At 44.2% G+C, this 23,430-nt stretch overlaps 1 protein-coding gene across 3 annotated transcripts; it reads left to right on the forward strand.

Annotated features, from left to right (window-relative positions):
• The first annotated feature begins 6,456 nt into the window (after window positions 1-6,456).
• Window positions 6,457-21,045, forward strand: cttn (cortactin). 3 transcript variants are annotated; one of them, XM_080843841.1, is made up of 17 exons: window positions 6,457-6,573; window positions 7,956-8,039; window positions 8,215-8,288; window positions 8,929-9,058; window positions 9,998-10,108; window positions 10,250-10,304; window positions 11,817-11,927; window positions 12,602-12,712; window positions 13,769-13,879; window positions 16,606-16,661; window positions 17,057-17,126; window positions 17,403-17,551; window positions 17,876-17,956; window positions 18,207-18,275; window positions 18,696-18,846; window positions 18,929-18,997; window positions 19,469-21,045. In XM_080843841.1, exons 2-17 carry the CDS (start codon window positions 7,956-7,958, stop codon window positions 19,603-19,605), a joined length of 1,569 nt encoding a protein of 522 aa, XP_080699967.1. In that variant the 5' UTR covers window positions 6,457-6,573; the 3' UTR covers window positions 19,606-21,045. The 3 variants fall into 3 exon arrangements, with proteins under 3 accessions (XP_080699967.1, XP_080699968.1, XP_080699969.1); XM_080843842.1 differs by having other exon boundaries at window positions 18,696-18,841; window positions 18,927-18,997; XM_080843843.1 differs by lacking the exon at window positions 11,817-11,927.
• The last annotated feature ends 2,385 nt before the right edge of the window (window positions 21,046-23,430 follow it).

A 23,430-nucleotide genomic window follows, 5' to 3' on the forward strand; every position in this document is an offset into this window, starting at 1 on the left:
ACTGCCAATAAAAAGACTAAGTCTTTGTGTTAAAAACAACTCTGGTTCTGCTTCTCCTTTATCTGGTTCCATGTTGACTTTAATCTCATGGAAGCAAGAAAAGAATCTTGGTAAGGTTTCAACACACAAAGTTCTTCCATGCCCTACCATTCAGTCAGATATTGAAACTACTTGAAGGATATCTGTAGAAGCTTTTTTTTTTCATTTTTCTTACAGGCATGTGCCTACAAACAAGCCTTTAGGCTATCGTTGCTCTCCATAGCATGTTCCTTTCAGAATGAGCCTGCATTCTAGGTCTGCGCAGAGCTGTGTCTCACTCTGCTCCCTGGAGAACCAAGGTGTCAAAGAAACCGGACATTCTTCTTCGGTCACTTTGTAAGAGCTTATATATGGGGAAATAGAAAAGGTCCTGAAATGTGAAGCTCAAAAGCAACCTGCTGCTCACCCAGTAATACTTGGTGGCGGGTAAACACCTTCCTTCCCCCTTTGGCCCAGAACGCGAAACATTGCGCAAACGATGATGCTGTGACCTCTAAACGACGAATGTAAGAGGATTGGCCCAATCAGCAGCTAAACAGCCATGAATTAATACCCAAGAGGTTTCCAAACTGCGTGTAGAGTGGTGAACACCTGTGGCAAGCTTACACCTTTTGTTTGGTGGGAGGCCTTAAAAGCCTGCACAATCCAATGTAAAAGACACCTTAGAATTCTTTGTGGTGAACTGAGTGCATAAAGGGCTCACTGAAAGTGTGTGCAGTTCCCCACTCATTTAGCTTAGAGCCAAAAGCAGAGACACTTTATATGAGAGGAATTTAATATCCACTTAGTGAAAGGGCTCAGAAAGGTGATTACAGAGAGCATCTGTCACCAGGAGGCATTGTGGGAATATGAACTTGTAGTGAAAGATACTCGAAACCCCTGAATAGTTGCTATAACAGCTGGATTGAGACCTTCAGTTTATCTGCTTCAGGAAAAAAAAACACTGATACCACAGCCTTTTCTGGGAAGAAAAATCTCTCCTTTCGCCTGAGTAGGACCTGTGATAATTTCCCCATACTTATAGCATTATAGTTTATAGTATTATCACTAAGATATGTGATTAAGGGGTTACGCTCTGCAACCATCATCATACAAAGTATACCAGAAATGGAAGGGTTAACCAGAGTTATTAAGCAGAGGTCTAAATAATAATAGTTGAAGGCCAAAATGTTCTTTCACTGGTAGGCCACTGTGACAAGTGATGAAGTGAAACTAGTAGCAGACTTGGAGGTATAAAATGATGCCCTGAATGATCATTTCAGACACTTCATGAACCTGCTCCCCTCTGTTTACATGATGTAAATAAAGGGTACACCCCTCAACAAACTCATGAGAGTCCTGAACGGAGATTTTTGACGACCTACATTTTGATGAGACCATTCTGAGGAACGCGAATTACCCTGTGACAGGAGATCCGCCCCCTGGTTCAGACACCCAGACACATATGTTGTTCTCAGGGACAGAAAGTGCTAATTGCTCCACAACAGCAGAGACTTTTTCTGTCCAACCTGTCAGCAGTCAACCTGTCAGGTTTCCCCAGGTACGGCTGGTCATGGACTATGCACTACAGCACCGGTTTGGACAAACAGACAGGAGTGTGTTTGCCACACTGGACTCCCATACGGACATCAACGCCTATGCCTCATCTGTACTGGACTTTATCAACACCAGCATCAACAGTGTCATCAGCCTCAAACAAATCTCCACATTCCCTAATCAGAAGCCATGGATGAACAGGGAGGTCCGCCTTTTGCTGAAGGCACGCAATATTGCTTTCAGATCAGGTGACACCCAGGCCTACAGTTCATCCAGGGCCGACCTGAAGAGGGGAATCAAAAAGGCCAAGCACAGCTTGGCACTTCAGAAACAACTCCTACCCCCGACGTATGTGGCAAGGCATCTAGGCCATAACGGACTATAAACCCATCAACACCTCCCCCCGAACCGGCGAAGCATCATTCCCTTATGAGCTTAACAGCTTTTATGCACACTTCGACAGGGACAAACAGGAACCGGCCATCAAGGCTGTGCTCACTGCAGACAACCAGCCCCTCACACTCTCCTCCACCGACGTTTGTGCTGCACTGAGCAGGACGAATGCACGAAATGCTACTGTCCCTGAGGTTATCCCTGGACGCGTGCTCAGGGCCTGTGCTGGGCAGCTGACTGAGGTCTTGACTGACAAATTCAACCTGTCACTGGCCCAAGCAGCTGTCCCCACGTGCTTCAAATCCACCTCCATCGTGCCGGTGCCAAAGTACTCCAAGGCAGAGAGTCTTAATGACTTTCACCCAGTTGCACTCACTCCAACCATCATGAAGTGCTTCGAGAGGCTAGTCCTTGCTCATCTCAAAACATGTCTACCATCCACACTGGACCCCCTTCAATTCGCCTACCGCCTGAATAGGAGCACGGAGGATGCCATCTCCACAGCATTACACTCCGCCCTTTCCCACCTGGACAACAGTAAGACCTACGCAAGACTGCTGTTCATAGACTTCAGCTCTGCATTTAACACCAGTAGCCCCCTCAGTAGCTGGATTATGGACTTCCTAACCAACAGACCCAAGTCTGTCAGGTAAGACAACAACACCCCCTCAACCCTCACCCTGAACACTGGTGTCCCACAGGGCTGCGTGCTGAGCCCTCTCCTCTACTCCCTCTTCACCTACGACTGCACAGCTGTACATGGTTCTAATACCATTGTAAAGTTTGCAGACGACACAACGTGATTGGCCTCATCACCAACAACGATGAGTCGGCCTACAGGGAAGAGGTCCAGCACCTGGCAGAGTGGTGTGCCAACAACAACCTGGCTCTCAACACCATGAAGACCAAAATTGCTAATTGTGCTTCCATGAGATTAAAGTGTCTGTATCAACGTGTCGCCAACTTTAAATTCCTGCGTGTCCACATGTCAGAGGACCTCTCTTGGACCCTCAACACCTCAACCTTAGTCAAGAAGAATCACCAGCGTCTCTTCTTCCTGAAGAGTTTGAAGAAGGCCCATCTGTCTCCTCAGATTCTGGTGAACTTCTACAGCTGCACCATAGAGAGCATCCTCACCAACTGCATCTCAGTCTGGTATGGCAATGCTCTGTTGCGGATGGCAAAACACTCCAGAGGGTAGTGAAAACTGCCTAACGCATCACTGGTTCCCCACTCCCCACCATCGACGCTGTCCAGTGCAAAATATGTCTGTGGAAGGTGCGCAGCATCGAGAAGGACAGAGTCCATCCCAACCACAGAGTGTTTGCCCTCCTCCCATCAGGGAGGCGCTACAGGGCCCTCCGTTCCCGGACCAGCAGACTCAGGAACAGCTTCTTCCCTGCAGCTGTCACCCTGCTGAACTCTGCTCCACGGTGATAGCCCCCCTGGCTACCCCCTCATACTCCTTCTTACAGTGACTGTATTCCCCCCTCTACCCTGGCCTGACTGCCACACACCTCCCTCCACCCACTGAACTTTTGCACTAAAATTGTTCATTTGTCTATATCTATTTATTTAAAATGGTTGTCCATATCCATATTCATCGTATTTATATCTTATCATGTCTCCTACCTCATCTATAACCTCTACTGCCACCTTCACCTGTACTTCACCTGCACTTTACATATATCTATATCACATCTGCACTAAACACCACTATTGCTGCTCATGTCCTTACTGTTCATACCACTTATAGCTATCATATCTGTTATATATCCTATTTATTTATTTTTATATTAACATTATACATATGCACTCTTCTGTTTTTTGCACTTCTGGTTAGATGCTAACTGCATTTAGTTGCCCCAGTACGTACTCTGTGCAATGACAATAAAGTTGAATCTAATCTGATCATGAATGCCACAGTGGGGCTGAAAAGGCTAAGCTGTGGCCTGACTCGTTTGTGACTCAATGGCGCTCTCTAGGGAGAAAGAGCTGGCCACCATGTTCAGAGTAACTGGGCTCATATTTAGTGTATACATTGAATGTGGAGGCAAAGCATTGAGGCCAATTACATGGACACAGTGTTTTAGGCTCTTGCTGAGTGGGAGGCACAGCTATAGATTCCTAACCCTAACCCTAACCCAGAAAAACAGTCATTACAACATTCCAGAGAGGAATGTAAGCCTCCAACATTGGGACAGGTAAGCCGCAGTAACGTGGAGTCCTGGTAAGTTAGGTACAATAACAGAAAATAGTAAGCTTGCTTGAAAGAGTAAAACCACGAGTTCTGAAACAATTAGTAATGAGGGGTTCAAAGATGGGCAGTGGGTTATATAGCGCTGCCTGCCTAAAGGCTTGATCGTAGGTGTATTATCGACTTAGGCTACATTTACTCTGGTGGGTCTCATCTCCAAGATCGATGAGACCCACTACAGGAGAGAGGTCAACCTTTTGACCAAGTGGTGCAGAGACAACAACCTCTTGCTGAATGTCATCAAAACAAAGGAGATTTTGGATGACTTCAGGAAAAGCCACACTGAACACCCACCACTGACTGCTGTGGAGCGAGTGAGCAGGACCAAATTCCTGGGGGTGCACATCAGTGAGGACCTCTCCTGGGTAACCAACTCTGCATCACTTGCGAAGAAAGCCCAGCGGCGCCTCTAGTTTCTTCCGCAAGCTCAAGAGAGCGAAAGCTCCCATATCCATCCTGAACACATTCTACCGGGGCACCATTGAAAGCATCTTGTCCAGATGCATCACTGTGTGGGGCAGTAGTAGCTGCACTGAACACAGCAATGAAGCACTGCAACGCATAGTGAACACAGCTGGTAAGATCATTGGTGCCCCACTCCCTTCCTTGCAAGACATATACACCACCTGCCTCACCCGGAAAGCTACCTCGATTGCGAATGACACCAGCCATGGCCATGGCACACAGTATGCTCGGCCTCCTACCCTCTGGAAGAAGGTATAGGAGCCTCCGTTGCCGCACCATAAGACTCAGAAATGGCTTCATACACCAAGCTGTCAGGAAGCTAAATTCTCTCCCCTCACTCCCCTCACCCATATCCTCCAGTCTGACAGTAAGCCGATAACCAAACTCTCTTGTATGCACACGTGGTGATTCAAGTGTTAAGCATTTAAAGCAGGTATTGGACACAAGTTACTTTTAAAAGTAGATATAAACAGGCGGTCAAAACAAGTCGGAAATAGGCAGAAAATCGGTACTTGGCATCAAGACCTGTAGTGTAAACACAGCCTTCGACCCCATTCACACCTTGTCTTCACATGGGTCTTTGGGGATCCAATCACAACTGGACAGCTCTAAATAGCCTACAGGTGTGAACGCACTAAAGACGCTTTAAGATCTGATCACTCAGACCACATTCAGAGGTGGACTGGGACCTTTTAGCAGTGTGAACAAGAATGTGTCCTGGGCCACATTGAAGGACTCAACTCATGTCCTCTGCATAAGGGGAAGTATGTAGGCCACTTATCACGCGAATGCGCAAACATGGTTCTTCTTTAAATTTCAAAAAGCCCATGGAGATGCTCTCTCCCTTAGCTACATTCCCCAAATTACCTTTATGTTTCAGCTGTACACACCTGCTAGACTTCTCATATCATTGGAGACAAATGTGTTGGTAATCCCTACTGTCAGAACTAAACATGGTGAATCAGTATTTAGGTTCTATGCTGCTCAACTGTGGAACCAACTTCCTGATGACATCCAAAGGGCTCCAACTGTAGACAGTTTCAAGTCTAGACAGGTCTCAGACTAACGGTTAAGCCCTTTTGGTAGGCCTCTATTCAGGCTCTATTCTCAGGCTAAGCTCTATCCTGGGCCTTCGCCTTTGCCTTTTATTGCTCTATTTGGGGTATTTTTGGGCCTTTTTCCTAAAACAGCTCAATCGGACTCTATTGCAGGTTCTATGGCAGGTTCTGTTTGGGCTATTGCTCCCTGGTTCCTATATTCAGTGTTCTGAAAGAGATTATTCTACGTTAAGGCTCTAGTCTCGGGCTAAGCTCTGTATGGGGCTTACATCTGAAGACAGCTATCAGGCTCTGATGGGCTCTATGACAGATTCTATTCGGTCTATTACTCTATTATGTTCACTATTTAGTGTTCCAAGGGATAAACACACGGTTGGGGCTACTTCCACAATGTTTTTAATTCTATGTTATGTACTTTGTACATTCTTTTAATTATGTTTGTATTATCTTTTATGTACTTAGTATGTTCTTTTAATTATGTTCTTTACTTTTTCTTTTATCATATTTTTATCTTTCAATTATCTTTATCTATGTTCTGCCCCTATTTATGTCGATCATGCCCTCTGAATTGCCTCTGTGTATGAAATGTGCTGTATAAATAAACCTGCCTTGCCTCAATTGCAACCCAAGCGACATTTCCTCTTTTTGAAGTACAGGTGGAGCTGTTGTACCCAAAGCAGGAAGAGGGAATGGTAGAGTGGGAGAGCCGGAAGAGTGGAGGCAAGGAATATTCCATTAGGCAAGGACTGTCAACGCTAGCACCGTAGGACACCCTGTTTTCTTATTTTTAAACGAATTTGACAAAGAAACGTGCCAGCGGCGAAGGTATGTATGTGCAAACCTTCGATGCATAATTATTGAAGGAACATTCAGTGTTATCCTGCGACAAAATGCGAGATGGAGAAAAAGCTGAGAGCACCTACACTAAATCATTGACGTTAGCTAGCAGGCTCTCAAGGACCGAGAAACTAGAACAGGAAATACCTCAGCGATGGTTTCTCTGCCTTTATAATTAGCTGGGATACACCCCTTGTGTTTAATGTTTGCCAACAATTGAATGTGTATTTTAATAGGTAGTGATTTCATCGCTAGGGAACACGGATGGTCATTTATTTATAAACAAAGAAAGCCCGTCAGTGTTGCTTAACTATAGCTAACTTAGTTAATCAGCACCTTAAGACATGGCACGATTTTCTATAGAGAAATATCTATATATTTTCGCATCACAGAAATTGGGTAGCATATACTTTGATTCAGGAGCTGCATTGTTGTTGAGTGAATTCACGCCTGAATTAACAAATGCGATGTGCGATAAAGCTGTGCCATTTGAAAAGAAATCGTTTCCTGGGCTGGTCCGAATTGGCCTACTTTTCACGATTAAGGTCTGTAGATCAGTGGTGCGTTGTGACTCTTAGCTATTTAGTTACACCTGTGGCAGCAAAACAGGGAATTATGATGTATGTTTGTCAACCAGGGCTACAGTGGAGTGAAATAAGCTACAATGTATCTGTCTGGAATGTTTTGGTCGTTCGTACAGTCCAGCGTTGAAGCTAGAGATCACAAGTTGGCCTCGACATGCCCATACTGCAGGCATAGACCTAACCTGTGTTCATGAACAACATTCCTCTGTCCTGTTTTGTTCAGAAACCGTAGCATTTAAGATGCTAAGCAGTTAATTGGGTGTGGTACAGCTGCTGGAAGTTGGTCTTCTCTATTAGCGATAGTATCAGTAGTATCAATCTGTAAGCTGATAAGTAGGCTATATGTATACTGTAGCCCAAGTATAGTAGCCCTAGTATCAGTCTGTAAGCTCGGTATGCCTAACCTTCTCATAAATTGCTGAAATGGCCGGTCGTTGCCTATAATAACAGCTGTTTCATCCTTTGCAACATATTCATGAAGATAGGGCCACGTCAGATGGCTGCCAGCATAGTCCGTTATTAAACACAGATGCGCCAGGGAGTTAGGGTCGTGAAACTCGCTTCTCTCAGTGCCCAGTAACCACTTCACAAGTAGCCAACTCCCAAACAGCACTTAAGACTGATATTTTATTTTGCTTAAGAAATACAGTTTTTTAGGGGCTCAGATGTTGTTACCCAAGTGTATTCTTTTAATTCTTCTAAATCTGATTGTTGGGTGGAAAGGACCCCCAAGAGTAGGCTACCTGTTGAAATAGTTAAATTGAAGTGTGGATATTTCATTTGTAGATGTGGAAGGCAGCAGCTGGTCAGTCTGTAAACGTGGCGGTTGATGATGGCGGTGATGACTGGGAGACTGACCCTGACTTTGAGGTGAGCCATGCACTGTAACTTAAGATTGAATCATTGTGTTTCAAAGGTCCATGCCTTTGTAGTACTTTCAGTTGTGTCTTGGTCGCGCTGTTAATCATCATAGTGTCAACTTCCTTCCTCCCAGTACCTCAGAATTCTCACTTCTCTCTGATATGTTCTGTTTCCTTGGTAACAGAATGATGTGTCCGAGAAAGAGCAGCGATGGGGTGCCAAGACTGTAGAAGGTTCAGGACATCAAGAACACATCAAGTGAGTCCACCATGTGCATCATACAGTTTTTAGCACTCTGGGTGTTTAGATTCTTCACTAGCTTGCAGTTCAAAACACTTGCCAAAACATAATGGCCTATGAGGGAAGAATGTCTGTGAGTTTGTGTCATCACAGTGTCCACTAGGATGGGTGCTGGTTCAAAAACATCTGACAAAGTTGAAAAATTGATAGATCCGCGTACCAAATAGCTCCCGTTATATAATTTTACCTGCACGTAAATAATATAATATACCAGGAGTTATTTTGTGGGTGGATCTATCAATTTTTCTACAGTCCCAGATAAAAAATGTCATGTGGAACATTGGGGAAATTCATTTTAGAGTATGACATATATGTGTCTGGATGAAATGGATGAAGAGGAATGTTCAGTATAATGCAATGCCATAAGAGGCGTAGGGAGTAGCCGACACAAAGACTGTGTAGACTATATGGGCTGTGCTGCCAGCCTCCTCTGAGACAGACACAAAGAGTGTGTAGACTATATGAGATGTGCTGCCAGCCTCCTCTGAGACAGACACAAAGAGTGTGTAGACTATATGAGATGTGCTGCCAGCCTCCTCTGAGACAAACTGGCCATTAGTGATGCTCCCTGTCCTGCCTCCTCCTCCTCCTTCCACAGCATCCACGACCTGCGCAATACGGTGTCTTCGGAGCACACCAACCGGAAGCAGAAGGAATTGGACGACATGCCCAAGGCTTCACATGGGTATGGGGGCAAATTTGGCATCCAGGAGGACCGCATGGACAATGTGAGTTGAACATCCTGTCTCATCTTTCTCTGTCCTCCCACACACACCAAGTAGTGGGTCAGTTTAGTGTATGATAGTGATGATAATCCATTATAATTTGTCTTTCAGAAAACCACTTTTAGAAAGGCTTGTTGTACATATATTGTTTGTGGCAAATGCTATGTAATGTGAAAAGGACATTGACCCTCAAAATTATTATGAAATTTGGAATGTAGGAATTTCAATTTTGTATGCCTTTTTCATAACGCACAACCAATCACAGCCCAACATATCACATTCAATTGTACATTATTTTGTTTAGAAGGGATTGTATTGGTACATTTTAATTACTCATGGACCCACACAGGAAGTCCTTAGCTCTGCTCAGTCGTAGTCAGGGGTGCACGGGTTAGACACTGATCCCGAAGCTGTTTGTGACCCATTGTGTCTCCATGTCTCTGGCAGTGACTGCTGCCTTTATCTGAGTGGAAGAAGCCATTCTGGTTTGTGCTCCTTAGTCAATTGTGTGTGTGCGTGTGTCTACCAAAGTGGTAATGTGTGAACAGGCTGTGGCAGGAGCTGGCTGACACAAGCCTCTGTGTCCTCTCCCCTCCACTGATGACTGTGTGTGTGTGTGTGTGTGTGTGTGTGTGTGTGTGTGTGTGTGTGTGTGTGTGAGGTCGGAAACGTGCTGACCCAGCCTTGTTCCACTGAGCCAGAGAGGCTGGGTTTTACCTAGCACCGCAGGAGAGGGATTAAGTGAAATACACACACACACACACACATGCTCTTTCGACCTGTGTGCCCCTGATGTACTGACAGTTGTTAAGCCTCTGTAGTATCCTAACATTGCTTTAAACTTGAAGCAGAGTGTTTGTCAGATTGTTGAGGCTGTCAATCAAAATCGAGTCTGCTCTCTGACCTACCACAACTTTTTCCCATCTCTTCCCCCACCCCCAGTCGGCTGTTGGGCATGACTACCAGAGCAAGCTGTCCAAGCACTGCTCCCAGACAGACACCTCCAAAGGCTTTGGTGGCAAGTTTGGAGTGCAGGCTGATCGCGTTGACCAGGTACAGTCCCAGCAAACAAGTTTGTGTTGAACTTAAAGGAGCATGCAGCACAGCAGGTTTATTACAACAAAATATGTGTGACAGAAAATATGCTGACATCAAGATAAAGATGTGAACTAGGACACTTTGTTTTTTTTGCAGTCTGCTATGGGTTTCGAGTATGCTGGGAAGACAGAAAAGCATGCCTCACAGAAAGGTAATGAGATTACTCTATGATCATGTGGAAATCACAGTCTAGTTCACACTTGGCATCTAAAAACGATGACTGGTTCATCTTGCAATTAAGACGAAGCACATTTATGCATGTCCTCAAATGTTCCTGGCATTTGTTATTGCTAAGAGGGATGATTCAGCCCATCCAAATGTCTGTGCTCAGAGAAGATGGAGTAATGTATCACTGTAATGTGCATAATAAGGACGATTGGTGGAATTCAAATCACTGCACTTCCCCAGAGATCTGACCACATTGCGTGCCCAAGTATGTTGGGATCAGGACCAGGACAGGATTCTAACCAGTTTTATGTACATGTGGATGTGGCCTACAGACCAGATAGAAGACCCATTTGATTGCCAAGTGTGAGTAGGGCCTACATGTAGGAGAAAGAGCTATGCACAGTAGAGGCTTAATAGATTAATCAGCAACAGCCCTCACCAATTCTAATTCTAATTCCACCAATGGTATTTCTGGGAAGTTTCTATCCTGCGTGACAAACAGATGATATATTGATATATTGCCACAAAGCCCCAGGTTTTGCAAGGCAAATTTTCCTTAGCACATTTTGAATGGAGCACAGAGATTGTATCATTTAGGGAAGTGTAAGTGTTTTGTTTCAGGAAGTAGATTTGGGATCTGAACCAAGAGCCCTGTTCACTGTATTGGGAAGTGCTGTTGACCTGTTTGATATTTTGCTGTGGCGTAGAACAGCTTAATGCTTCATGCCCTCTTTAGCCAAGCACACACACGCACACACGCACGCACGCGCACACACACACACACACACACACAGACACACACACACACACACACACACACACTAGCTTAAGCTCATTCTCAATACCCATGACTCACTTGTTGTCCTGTAGCATTTAGCAAACCTTCCATTCATAGGAGGCATTTTAATTGATTTACTGAATTGTTACAACGCATATGTGCAAATCACTGTTCTAGTATCAGTATGAATTAGTTAGCAATGAAACTAACTCATTTCCATTTATATTCCTTGGGCAGGTTAAAATAGCACAGCAATACACAAGGGACTTTGACAAATTATATATATATATGGCAGGGTGTTCATCATCTTCTTAGGAACTACTATGGTACAGTAGCCATGTAGCAATACTTTGAGACATTGTGCAATTATCTAAATGGGTATTCGCTGTCTGTATGACTAAGTGGTTTGTCAGTCATGGTCCTTTTAAAGGGCATATGTATTATCACATATTCTGCTTCCATAGTCTCTTGAAACAGGAAGTACATCTTCTCATCTTACACAAAGACCAGTGTGCCGTTATATAGCTGTACATAGCCTAACACACACACACACCCTCCTCATTACCAGCAGCCTTTACCAGCTCTGCTGCTTTCTGCTCAAGTTTCCTTTTGCTAAGAGCGTCCCTTCTCTCCATCTATTTATGCATCCATCCCTCCGTCCTCCCTCCATGCTCCGCTGCCTTGCTTGACCCTGCTGTGCTGTGTTGCCTCACCCAGACCACTCCGTAGGGTTTGGGGGGCGCTACGGGGTGCAGACTGACCGGGTGGACCAAAGTGCCTTGGGCTTTGATTACCAGGGCAAAACCGACAAGCATGACTCTCAGAAAGGTTTGTTTGACCCGCTTTTTTTAACCTCAGATCCCCCTACCTGCAAAGGTGCACACACATAGTCCACACACTCACACTCACACAGAGAGAGAGACCCACACACACACTGTGTGTCCCATCTCCAGACAGCACAAAGGTGTGTAAAGAGCCAGTCTGCACTGTGAGTCAGCATGCTTTTAGCCCAAATGGTGTTTTTGTGTGTGTGTGTAAGATTTTCATTGCTTTGTTTTGTTGCATTAGTTGCTAATCTATAGTCGTATATCAAGAGTCATATGTGTTTAGTTCACTCCTCTGGAAGTTGTGAAGTAGTGTTGCCACCTATCTATTTCCATTGTGTTCACAGAAGGTTGGAATCCCTCTATTAGCATTTGTTTGGCACAGGTGTTTCCCTAAAGAATGTACACCAGCATATCACTGAACGCGTCTGAATCAGCTCATACCATAGTTTAATACAGAAACTGAGCTTGTAGGCTAGCATCCAATGGCTACACCAAATGCTAGACAGCTGTTAACCTGAATTGCCAAAAGAGGAGGCACAACATAGTTTCTGTTGTACAAAACTGAATTTAAGAGATTTAGGCTGGCAACACAAGGCTTCAGTGTAATGTGATCCTTTGTATTCTCTGCAAATGTCTGTTGTTTTTAACACCGCCACTGCGGCTGAATCGCTCCAGACTACTCTAAAGGCTTCGGTGGGAAGTTCGGTGTGGAGACCGACAAGGTGGACAAGAGTGCTGTTGGATTTGAGTACCAGGGGAAAACTGAAAAACACGAGTCACAGAAAGGTTTGTTTTCGCTACAACTTTGAACAGTGTTTAAAAGATCATTTAACAGTATTACCACATCACAGGTTGGTAATGTAATGTAACATATAAAGTCACCGTCAAACTTGTTATGTATGACGGACTGCAGCATAAATGGACACAGAGTTCTCAGTAACAAACTTAAAGTTTATTCAAAGAAATGAAAGGGACATAAGGCCTCTGAAGAATAAATACCACAAACCCCCCCCCCCCCCTCCAAAAAAGAATGTGGAGATTCGGCCATTTCCTTCTCTTCCTCACGTCTTCCTAGGAGTGGGCATTCTCCACAGCACAGCACACCACAGCCCCTGCGCTGCCAGTGCATTTCAAGGGCAGAACTGTGATCCATGCTAATATAAGCTGCATACAGCCTCTCTTGTGAAAGGCCCACTAATGGATAGTGAATAAAGTGGGTCTAAAGGCCGACAAACCTCCTCAAAGGTCTCTGAACAGGCCCTGCCTTTCTCCACACCACAGCTAAAGCAAACACAGGCTTGCTGTTTGGAGCAACATAACCAGCAGCAGTAGTAATACTATCAGGGGAATGCCATTCATTCCTTTTGGACATTGTCCCAACTTGTCTTCCTCGTGGGAGATGGTGTACTGTATATGAGAGTGAATGGCCCCCACAGCAGATTCCCTGCTGACTCATTTGGCAGACAGGCCTGCTTGACCTCCTACCCCACTGTGTTCTCTCTGAATGGAGGCTTGGAGAAGATGACTTTGTAAATGTAGGCCGTGCCAGTGCTGTGCTGTGCTGGGAGCTTCATTCGGTTATCAAGGGCCTTTTACAGGTCAGTTCAGTGTTCCGTCAGCAGTGGAGAAGTTCTGCTTTGAAAAGGAGAAGGGGTTAATATTAGGTTTTATTAAACATGCTTTAGTCTTGCTATACTTTGCAAAATGCGACAAGTATGTATGGAGAATTGCCAAAATCTATACAAAACTGGCAATCCAACTCGGTACATTGTAATCTGATTCATACATCTTTTAACGGAACAGCTTAAACATTAAATGTGTGTGTGTGTGGTGTGTGTACAGACTATGTGAAGGGTTTCGGTGGAAAGTTTGGAGTGCAGTCTGACCGTCAGGACAAGTCTGCCGTGGGATGGGACCATCAGGAGAAACTGCAGCTTCATGAATCTCAGAAAGGTAATGTAAAGCTCTCACCCAGTCCACATGAAACACACCCTCACACACACACAATTCATCATTCCATTCTCCATCAGTTTATTCAGCTTCCTTCATGCACATGTTGATTGTTGACAGGCCAAGTAATGAAGAACCAGTGTTGCTGTAACAAACCTCTCTGTCCCTCATGGCTTTGCTCTCAAGAAGCCACTTCTTCTTCTTCTTCTGTGAGAGTTCATCTAAATATAAAGCAGTCAGCCTGCTCTTGTCACCTTTGTTCTCGTTGGCAACAATGAATTTCACACCCACACTGTTGAATCCCATGTCTTTGTCTCGTGGGATCCAGATGAGTTTGTTTCAAGATTTAGCAAGTATGTGTAGTTCTGTGTGGCCTGTGATTGACCTGTCCCTGAACATCACCAGGGTGGGAGTTGAGTACATCATGATACAGAGTTTCAACTGTAGTTAACATTCTCTGGAATGATCCTCTGCTCATCTGCGGTTTCTGGTGGAAGGGAAACCAGAAGTGAAAGCCATTGGTCAAATATAACTTTTTCAAAGTGTGTCATGTCTGCTGCTGCTGTTACTGTTGTTGTTATGTTATGTTGTTGTTGTACATGTCCATATGTTTTTTGTGTGTATACATGTGTGTTTGTGTGTCCTGTCTCTGTGTTTGTGTTTGTGTCTTTGCCGACTCTTGCAGACTATAAGCGGGGTTTTGGAGGGAAGTACGGGGTAGATGCCGACAAGCAGGACAAGTGTGCCCTGGGCTTTGAGCACAAGGAGAGCCTGGCCAAGCACGAGTCTCAACAAGGCACCGTCTCCGATCCCCCCCCCCCACCCCCTCCGCTCCTTACCCTCTCCTGTTGTCTTTAGCTGACAATTAATGTGCTGCAACATCCACCACACACCCTCCCTCCCCCTCTCTCTACTCTCCCTCGCTGCTCTGATGCACCTGAGCCAGCCCACACAGCAGTCCTCCGAAGAGCAGAACAGAGCAGTGTTACTCCGCTAGATGCACCAGATAACTCCATTCTGCAATCGGACACTTTTATCTTAATATGTACACAACCATTGCAAAGCACTATAACAAGAGCCTGAAGTATCCATTAGGGGTGAATACACAGGTAAACTCACAATCAAATATTATCACAACATTTTTCAGATGACATTGATATCTCAACACGGCCGAAAATTAAGAGCTGCCATTTTACAAAATCAACACAATGTAGAGTACACTCTAGATCCAGACAGTAGCAGGAACTGTTAAAGGCCTGTTTTAATGGAATGTGTTGTCTAGCATTGCTGCTAGGTATAATTGTGTTTCGTGACAGTTACCACTCTATCAAGACCTTGAAAGGTAGTGATTTTCTGAAGAACCAGAATAGCTATGTGGAGAAGTTAGTTTTTAACTGTTTTGAGTTTGAAAAAAATATATATTGATATTTGGTGTCAGTGTATCAATAGCATACTGTGAGCAGATGTACCGTGAAGGATCACAGTTTCGATCCATCCTTAGCGCATTACAAGTATCGAGCACAAGCAGAAAGAAGGTCTGAAATGTGAAGCACAATAATCAAGTGCTTGGATGTTTTCTGTCGGAATGTTTATTTATTGATTCAGTTTGTGAATTGATGTAGTGTGGGTGAGACTCTTTCTGTCTGTGTCCTGAAAAGCTAGAATTGTTCTCACCATGGAGAATTATGCTCATTCTCTAATGACTTACTCAAAAATCTAAAATGGCTCCTTTGCAAAGGTAGTGCTGTTTTATCTACAGCTTGTTGACAGCTGTGCAGTATAGGTGGCTATATTCTGGTGACCATGATGAGGTATAATAGTTAATGTTTCACAAACACAGAGCTGGGCTGAATTGAGCTATGTGGGGGACCAGATTATACTTCTGTATTATGTTAGTTAGATTCTCTTTTAGAGGTCAGATGTGAACTCACCGTATCGCCTACGTCCAGCTGTTGGATCTCGGTCATTGTATTGTCAGCTTTGTTGAAACTGTTAGGTCAGTGTTTACCACGGTCAGTCGTGCCACTAAACCCTGTGCTCCACTGGCACATCTGACTGAGGTAATCCTGGGCTTTGTGTGTGTGGCGTCCTACATGCCAGCGCAAGCAGGACGGGAAACAAACGTGTGCTGAGCAGTCTGGCCCATAGGCCTCAGATTAGTCCCAAAACAGGTCAGAGCGTCTGTGCTGGGGTGTGTTGAGTAGCTCAACTCCCCTGTAGTTTTAAAAAGGGTTTCATCTCCCAGGCTTCTGCAGATAATCAAAAGAATCACTTTTGATGTTATGTTTTCCAAATCCCCTTTTATGTTCCTAGCTGAGCTGTTGTCCCTGACCTCCCCTGTCCTGTCCTGTCTGAATGACACTACCCACCCCACCACCCCTATCCCTCATTTGCTTCTGGTCCAGTTGTATGCAGATGTGCTCATAAGTGCATGATGCCCCCCCCCCCCCCAACATGCAAAAAAAGACACAGCTGCTTGCACTCAGCTTGTGCAGAAATAGCTTCTGTCAGGTGAACATGCAAAATACTGTAAAAGCCACTGAATGAGTAATAGGAAATATAAGCGCCCCATTTTTTCTTGTGAGCTTTTTTTGCAGGTTTGCATGGCTGCCCGTCAGCCTGATGTATGTTTCACCTTTGCTCTTCTGTTGCGCTCATGACCTTGAACTGCTTCTTGAGTTGACCTCTTTAGGTTACATGTCTAACTTTTATTTATTTTTGCATTCTAGACTACTCCAAAGGGTTTGGAGGGAAATATGGCGTCCAGAAGGATAGAATGGACAAGGTATGTATGTGTCCATATGTATTCTATGCTAGAAACAATGCGTTTGCTTGCTATAGGGCTGCTCACATAGCTCGTCTTTGTCTTCTTCAGAACAGGCATGGGTTTATATTTTTCATAGACTTTTCATGATTATTAAAGATCTACTTAATTGACTTCTACTACTTAACCCAGCTGAGTTACTAATCGTGCGTCACAACAGAAGTAGATTTGGATGAAGAAAGAAGGGAGCAGTTGCCGCACCCTGCATTTATATCACAGTGGTGTGCCACATTGCAAGGCATGTGACTGTTGATTTAAGGGTCGGTGTTCTGTGACTTGGCCTTGAGGGGTTATCAGTGGAGGTTACTCCACTCCACAGCAGTTTGCAAATATTTGCTGGTGTTTGTGTCTGACAGAGTGCAGGGACCTTCGAGGACGTGGAGAGACCGGCCTCTGGCTACCAGAAGACTAAGCCGACAGAAGCAGGTGCTGTATTAATGACACTTAAGAAACTTTGAAATAGGATATTTTCCCCTTGTTTTCCCTGTTTACACATGCACCCATGTAAACACACACACACACACACACACACACACACACGCACAAACACACAAACACAGATGCAACTCTACCAGTTTCGGTCTTTCTTTTCCGTGAGCTGAAACAACACTATCTCTCCCGCTCTCGCTCTCGCTCTCTCTCTCTCTCTCTCTCTCTCTCTCTCTCAATGGTATTCTTGTGCTCTGTTCTCTGTCCCATTAGCCAGTGCCAACACTGGGAGCATTAAGGCTCGCTTTGAGAACATCGCCAAGGAGAAAGAAGAAGAGGACCGGAAGCGTGCTGAGGAGGAACGGAGCCGGCGGCAGGTCAAGGAGAAGCAGGAGCAGGAGGAGGCGCGCAGGAAACAAGAGGTACGCTGCTGCAGAAGATCCCCTAAGCTCACTTCCTAATCGTGTGTGTGTGTGGGTGCGTGCGTGGGTGTGTGTGTGTGCGTGCGTGTGCGTGCGTGCGTGCGTGTGCGTGCGTGCGTGTGTGTTTGTTCATATATTCATCTGTTCCTTTGAGTTCACTCAAAATCACATACATGGATATCATTTCATACAGACATGCATGTGCAGAAACTAAATCACACACCTGCATGTACACACATCCTCTCAAGGCACACATGTGTGTTCTCATTCCCACACACTCATGTTTTGAGCTTTTGTTTTCACATCCAATTCACGTTGTTGTAGGAGGCAGCCAAAGCCAAACCACCATCTCCTGTACCTAGCCCTGTACCTAGCCCCACCCCCGCTGCCCAACCACAGTATGAGGTAAGGACTGAGGCACACACACACACACACACACACACACACACACACACACACACACACACACACACACACACACACACACGCACGCACGCACGCACGCACGCACGCACACACACATACAAGTTCGATCAAAAACTCAGACATGCTTGTGCAGGAACAAAAACGCAAACCTGCATTTACACACATCCTCTCAAAGCACTCGCACACACACCACACGTTTTGTTTTCACATCCAATTCCCGTTGTTGTAGGAGACAGCCAAAGCCAAAGCACCATCTCCAGTACCTAGCCCCACCCCAGCGGCCCAGCCAGTGTATGAGGTAAGGCGTGCGCGCTGTTTGTTTTTACATGATCTAAACAACTTGTTTATATCATGAGGAATGGTAAAAACTGTCCATTTTTGTGTCACTATGAATCACCCTGAAATGCCATACCAACATTTATCGGTTTATTAAAATGTCGACATTGGCTCCTTTGCCACTCGTCATGCATGGCTTGTTTCTGTAAGCACACATCCTTCATGTAGTGAAAAGGGGCCTTTGTGTTTTGGTTCCGAGGAAGACGTTCAAAAACCAGTGAGTCAGGAAAACCACATGGGGGAAAAAAACAAACATCATTGACAATGACAAAAGCTTATTTGTGACCAAATGAAATCAGTCCCTTTAACTGGTGGTTTGGCTGCCCTGTGACATGTGTTGGTGATCGCCCCCTGCTGGTGTGTGCGTGCGTGTGTCTGTCAGGATGCAGAGCTGTATGAGGAGCCTCCCCAAGAGGACAATGTCTACGAGGCAGCGCCTGTGTCTGCCCCGGCTGAACAGACCTGCGAGGAACCTGCTCAGGATGACTTGTACCAGAATGTGGAGCAGGACAACCAGGCAGGAGGAGGAGGAGGTGAGGACTCCGGACCCTCAGGACTCATGGTAGAGCGTGTGCAGTCTAGTCTTTGTAGTCACATCTGTTTTCCTCTCTCTAGATGCCCAGGCTTATGACTACGGAGAGGACCTGGGGGTGACTGCTGTGGCCCTCTATGACTACCAGGCTGGTGAGTGTGTTGGCACTTATGATGTCTTATTGGCACCTGTGAACTGAGCCAGCTGATGTCACAAGAGAAATTTCCCAGGTTTGTTTTCTCCCTGAGGTGCAGGCTTAAAGCGAGTGCAATAGATCTATACAGCTGTGATGCTTTTTGTGACGACTCACAATCTTCACGATTGGTTTCAAAGCAAGACACCTCAAAATATTGTGCGAAATATTTGTCTTTAATGTTGTTGGGTTTGGCACCGAAAACTGGAGTTTCACCGCGAGCATCGTGATGTTGAGCGGCAAATAAACAGTTAACAAAGAAACAAGCTAACTACTAGGTAGTGACGCAGTGACGCAGACCATGGTAGCTAACCATGCAGTGAACTAAATGTACTAAGTCAGAGCGTCTAATAGCAGTGGAAAAGCAGCAATAGTAAACACACATTACTAAGTTGGAGAAACGATCAATAACTCTAACTCGTTTTTTCAGCTGGAGAGGATGAGATTTCCTTCGACCCCGACGACATCATTACCAACATCGAGATGATTGACGAGGGATGGTGGAGGGGTGTGTGTCGGGGGAGCTACGGACTGTTTCCAGCCAATTACGTGGAGGTTCGGCCATGAGGCCACAGCCCACCAATTGGCCACGCCTTACCTGCCAAGCCCGACTCCCTGGAGGAGAGAGAGGCCTTCCTTCCCACCCTTTTTTTATCTCATCCTTCTCTTTTTATTTTCTTTCACCCCCCCAGTCTTTCTTGGCCGATCACGGCCTTCTCAAAAGTCTCAGGACTGTCAGCTCTGCTGCATTTCTCTTTCGGTCTTCATTCTCGTTCATTCACGCTTTACTCTTCCCTACTGTTAGTCAGAATCTCACATCCTGTTGGGAAGTGGCAGTAAAAACAGAACCTGTAGCAGGTTGGAAAGGAGGGATTCCTGTAAGATGTATTCCCTGTGGCTCATAACAGGAAAATGGATTCCTCGTTACAACTGCTAGTGCATCTTCATTTAGCGCTCTTTCTCATTCATAGTCAACTCTCTCTCCAGATTAGGCCTGATGTGTTAGAAAGGCTTAAACACCCCCATCCCCCAGAGTATTGACCGTGCAGTGCAACCTCACATCACAAGCCATGTGGAGGTATTAGGATCACCAAAGATGAGGGAATTATTCTATCTTGCAGTAAAAAAAATGCACCATGTGGGTGTAATCTCTTCCTCCTGAAGGAAACCCTATGTGTTTCACTTATGCTTCTAGTACTCACACAGAGACTTGCTTCTCTTGGAATCCATGGTTATCGTAGCCTGTAACTGTTAAGCTGCTTGAATCATTTTTCTTTCTTTTTTATTATTATTTGTAATGGGTACACGGTAACTCTTGTGTTTGCTATGATGAGAAGAAAAGAAAAAAGAAAAAAAAAAACATTTCCTTACTTTGAACAGTCTCTTCATCTAGACAGATTCACTCCTGTGGTGTATGATGCAACACTAATGACACCGCTTAGCAGCCTGAAATAAACATCAGGCTGAATGAATAAATAAATAAATAAATAAATAAAACTTTGAGTTGCTAGCTGCGGTCCAATAATGTGTTAAGGTTCCTCCTAAAGACTTAAGAATATATATATGAGAAGATTACAGTGTTTTGAAATAAATATATTGAGAAAACGCAGCCCATCCTGCCATGTCCACATGTAGAGGATGACTGTGTATGTGTTCCATAGGCATGCGTGTCTTAAGTGTCTTGTTCTGTTCCATGTTTTGTGTGGGATACGGTGACGTATGGGTACTCTCCATCATGGCCAACACATTTTAAACTAGCAAAGGAATGACTGACTTCAAGTTCTGTTCGTCTGTAAGATTCTAATCATGACACTGTGTGATGCTTCTTCATTTTAACTGATGATGACAATCCCATCCTGTTAACATGGGTATCGTTTCGGCCTTTGAGTACCTAGACTAAAATGTATGAGTGATTTAAATGACTTTATTGGGTTGGGGTTTTATAATAAAGTGACCTTTACAAGTATTTAATTTTCATGTTTTTGATTCAGTCTCAGTCTACTTCATAAAAATAAAAAAAATCAACATAATTAAAACATTATCATGGTAACTCACAATATGTCACCATGTGTGATTCATACCAGCCACACATAGTTTAAAGTGCATACATGCAAATCAAATGTAACATGATGGTAAAAACGTAACAGTCTGTGTAGCATTTCCAGTCCCATGGAGGCTAGTAGTTTTTCTGTCTGAACAGTTCTTCATATGTTTACTTCTTGGCTAATAAAACTGTTATCTGAAAGTAGTATTCCATTTATGTTTGTTTACCATAAAAATTACTCTAGCCGATATATCTCAGGAGTGATGTTAAAGTGGCATGGTATTGGTGCTAGTTAGAATGTTCAGCAAAATCTCTACCACTAGAGGGCACCACCACACCACATATTTTCTACCGGCTCATTTCCCACTGAAATGGGATCTACTGTAGGTGAATACTGAAAAACAACTCAATTCAATAGACTTTGTTCATGCAATATTAGAGAATAGTTAGATTAAACACTACTGTCTGTATTTCCTCACCATTGAGTTTGAAACCCTACTTCTTCATTCTGGGTGATCCTTTTGGCCTCCCACAGGACCCAGACTAAAGTTCTGCAGGAAGTTCTCTCAGGGGTCTGTGTTCCATATCTCCACAACTGGCAACAGTGCAGTCAGTCTGCACAGCAGGTATTGGACAACTTGCTGAAATTGCCACTAAGGACAAGCACCCTCCGTTTTGCCTAGCACATTAAGTTCAGTGGGTTGCAGTTGAATTTAGGATATAGTGTCCCTTACTTCACATGCTTGTTAGTGTGGGTCTGCACTGGCAGATACTTGGAGTGTGTTGGAGATACTCTGGATCTATCTGCTGCATCTAACGAGAATACTTGTACAGCATTTTTGGTGGTTAGACAAAATACTGGGTTCTTCTCTATTTTTTTGACGTATGCTTTTGAAAGTGACACTGTGTGCTTCAAATCCCTTCAGAGCATTGTCACCCTCCAGCATGGGTTTGACATGCTGGCTCAACAATCAGCTGTGGTGGCAAAAGCTGGCCAAAGGTGAGGCAGCTGGGTTGCTCAGTCTTATCCATAAAGCCTGTTTCCAGATGATATATACATTGTGTTATTACAAAGCTCTGTGGAATATTCTATTTGGATTAGTCAGTCATTAGGTGTTTGGAGGACAACTGTTTGTTACTACCTGGAGTTTTGTAGTGGTGAATTTGTTTGGTGTCCATAATCTTAATCACTTGCTCCCTCTGTCGTATGACTGACACAACCATGTCATAAACATCCATAGCATGTGCACCCTCTGTTAAATTACTAACATAACTATGTCATTATGTCAGCTATGTCCTGTCATAAGCAGTCATGGACCAGCATCCAGTGAAAAAACTGTGTCAAATGACCATTATCTGTAAAGAGAGCCTTTCAAATTGCCTTGTGTTATGATATAAGCATGAAACAGAACACTGCTATGGTATCCAAAATTCTGAGAGCTGTCGTGATGTCAGTAGACACTGATCGCATGATGGATAATGACAGGATATGGCATCTGCTATGTCATGTTTATGACAATATTAGTATGACTGGGATCAAGTACAGCATTACCTCAAATTACTAATTTGTTTGGTAGGTAGCCATTTATTTTTAAATAATAATCTGGTTGTGTGATAAATCTTAACTTTGCCTTATAAATTGTACTTGATTTGTAAAAATAAATATGAGTAATTTTGTTTTGGGAGGAGGGGGGGGGGGATCCCCCTACATTCATAGAATTATTATAATACTATAATGTCCTCTGGTTATGTTAGAACAGTTGCAAGGACAAGGTTGGCCTTAGCCTCAAGGAGTAACTGAATTTCTGACACCACTCCATGTGATCTAGTTTTTACAGTAGAAACATGCCTTACTTTCCTTCCCTTGCCTGCATTATATATGCACCCAAATGATTTGAATAAAAATAGTGCCCACAAAAAAGACCGCAAATAGGGCTAAACATCCAATATGGTATGCTAACATTTTTTTTGTCGACGTGGCAACAAGGTTTGCACAGACAAACACACACACACACACACACACACACACACACACACACACACACACACACACACATGCTCAAGAGTAAGAAGGACAACAATAGTGCAATATCATATTTATTTCTTACAGCCAATTTTGGTTGCCATACAAGAAGTATTGAGGATCTGGGGGGAAGAGTGCAGTTACAGGAACTTCTCTTTTTCATTTGAATAATTCATTAAGTCTAAATAAGAGGATCTGGTAGCACAAAATTACAGCAACAGAGATAACAGGAACACAGATCTTTACACAAAGTAGAGCGAGAAACATCATAATATCTATGAAAAATATAAAAGAAAAAGAAAACAAATGAGTTAAATAAACTAAT

The sequence above is a fragment of the Sprattus sprattus genome, assembly GCF_963457725.1.
Source record: "Sprattus sprattus genome assembly, chromosome: 8".
Taxonomy (NCBI): Eukaryota; Metazoa; Chordata; class Actinopteri; order Clupeiformes; family Clupeidae; genus Sprattus; species Sprattus sprattus.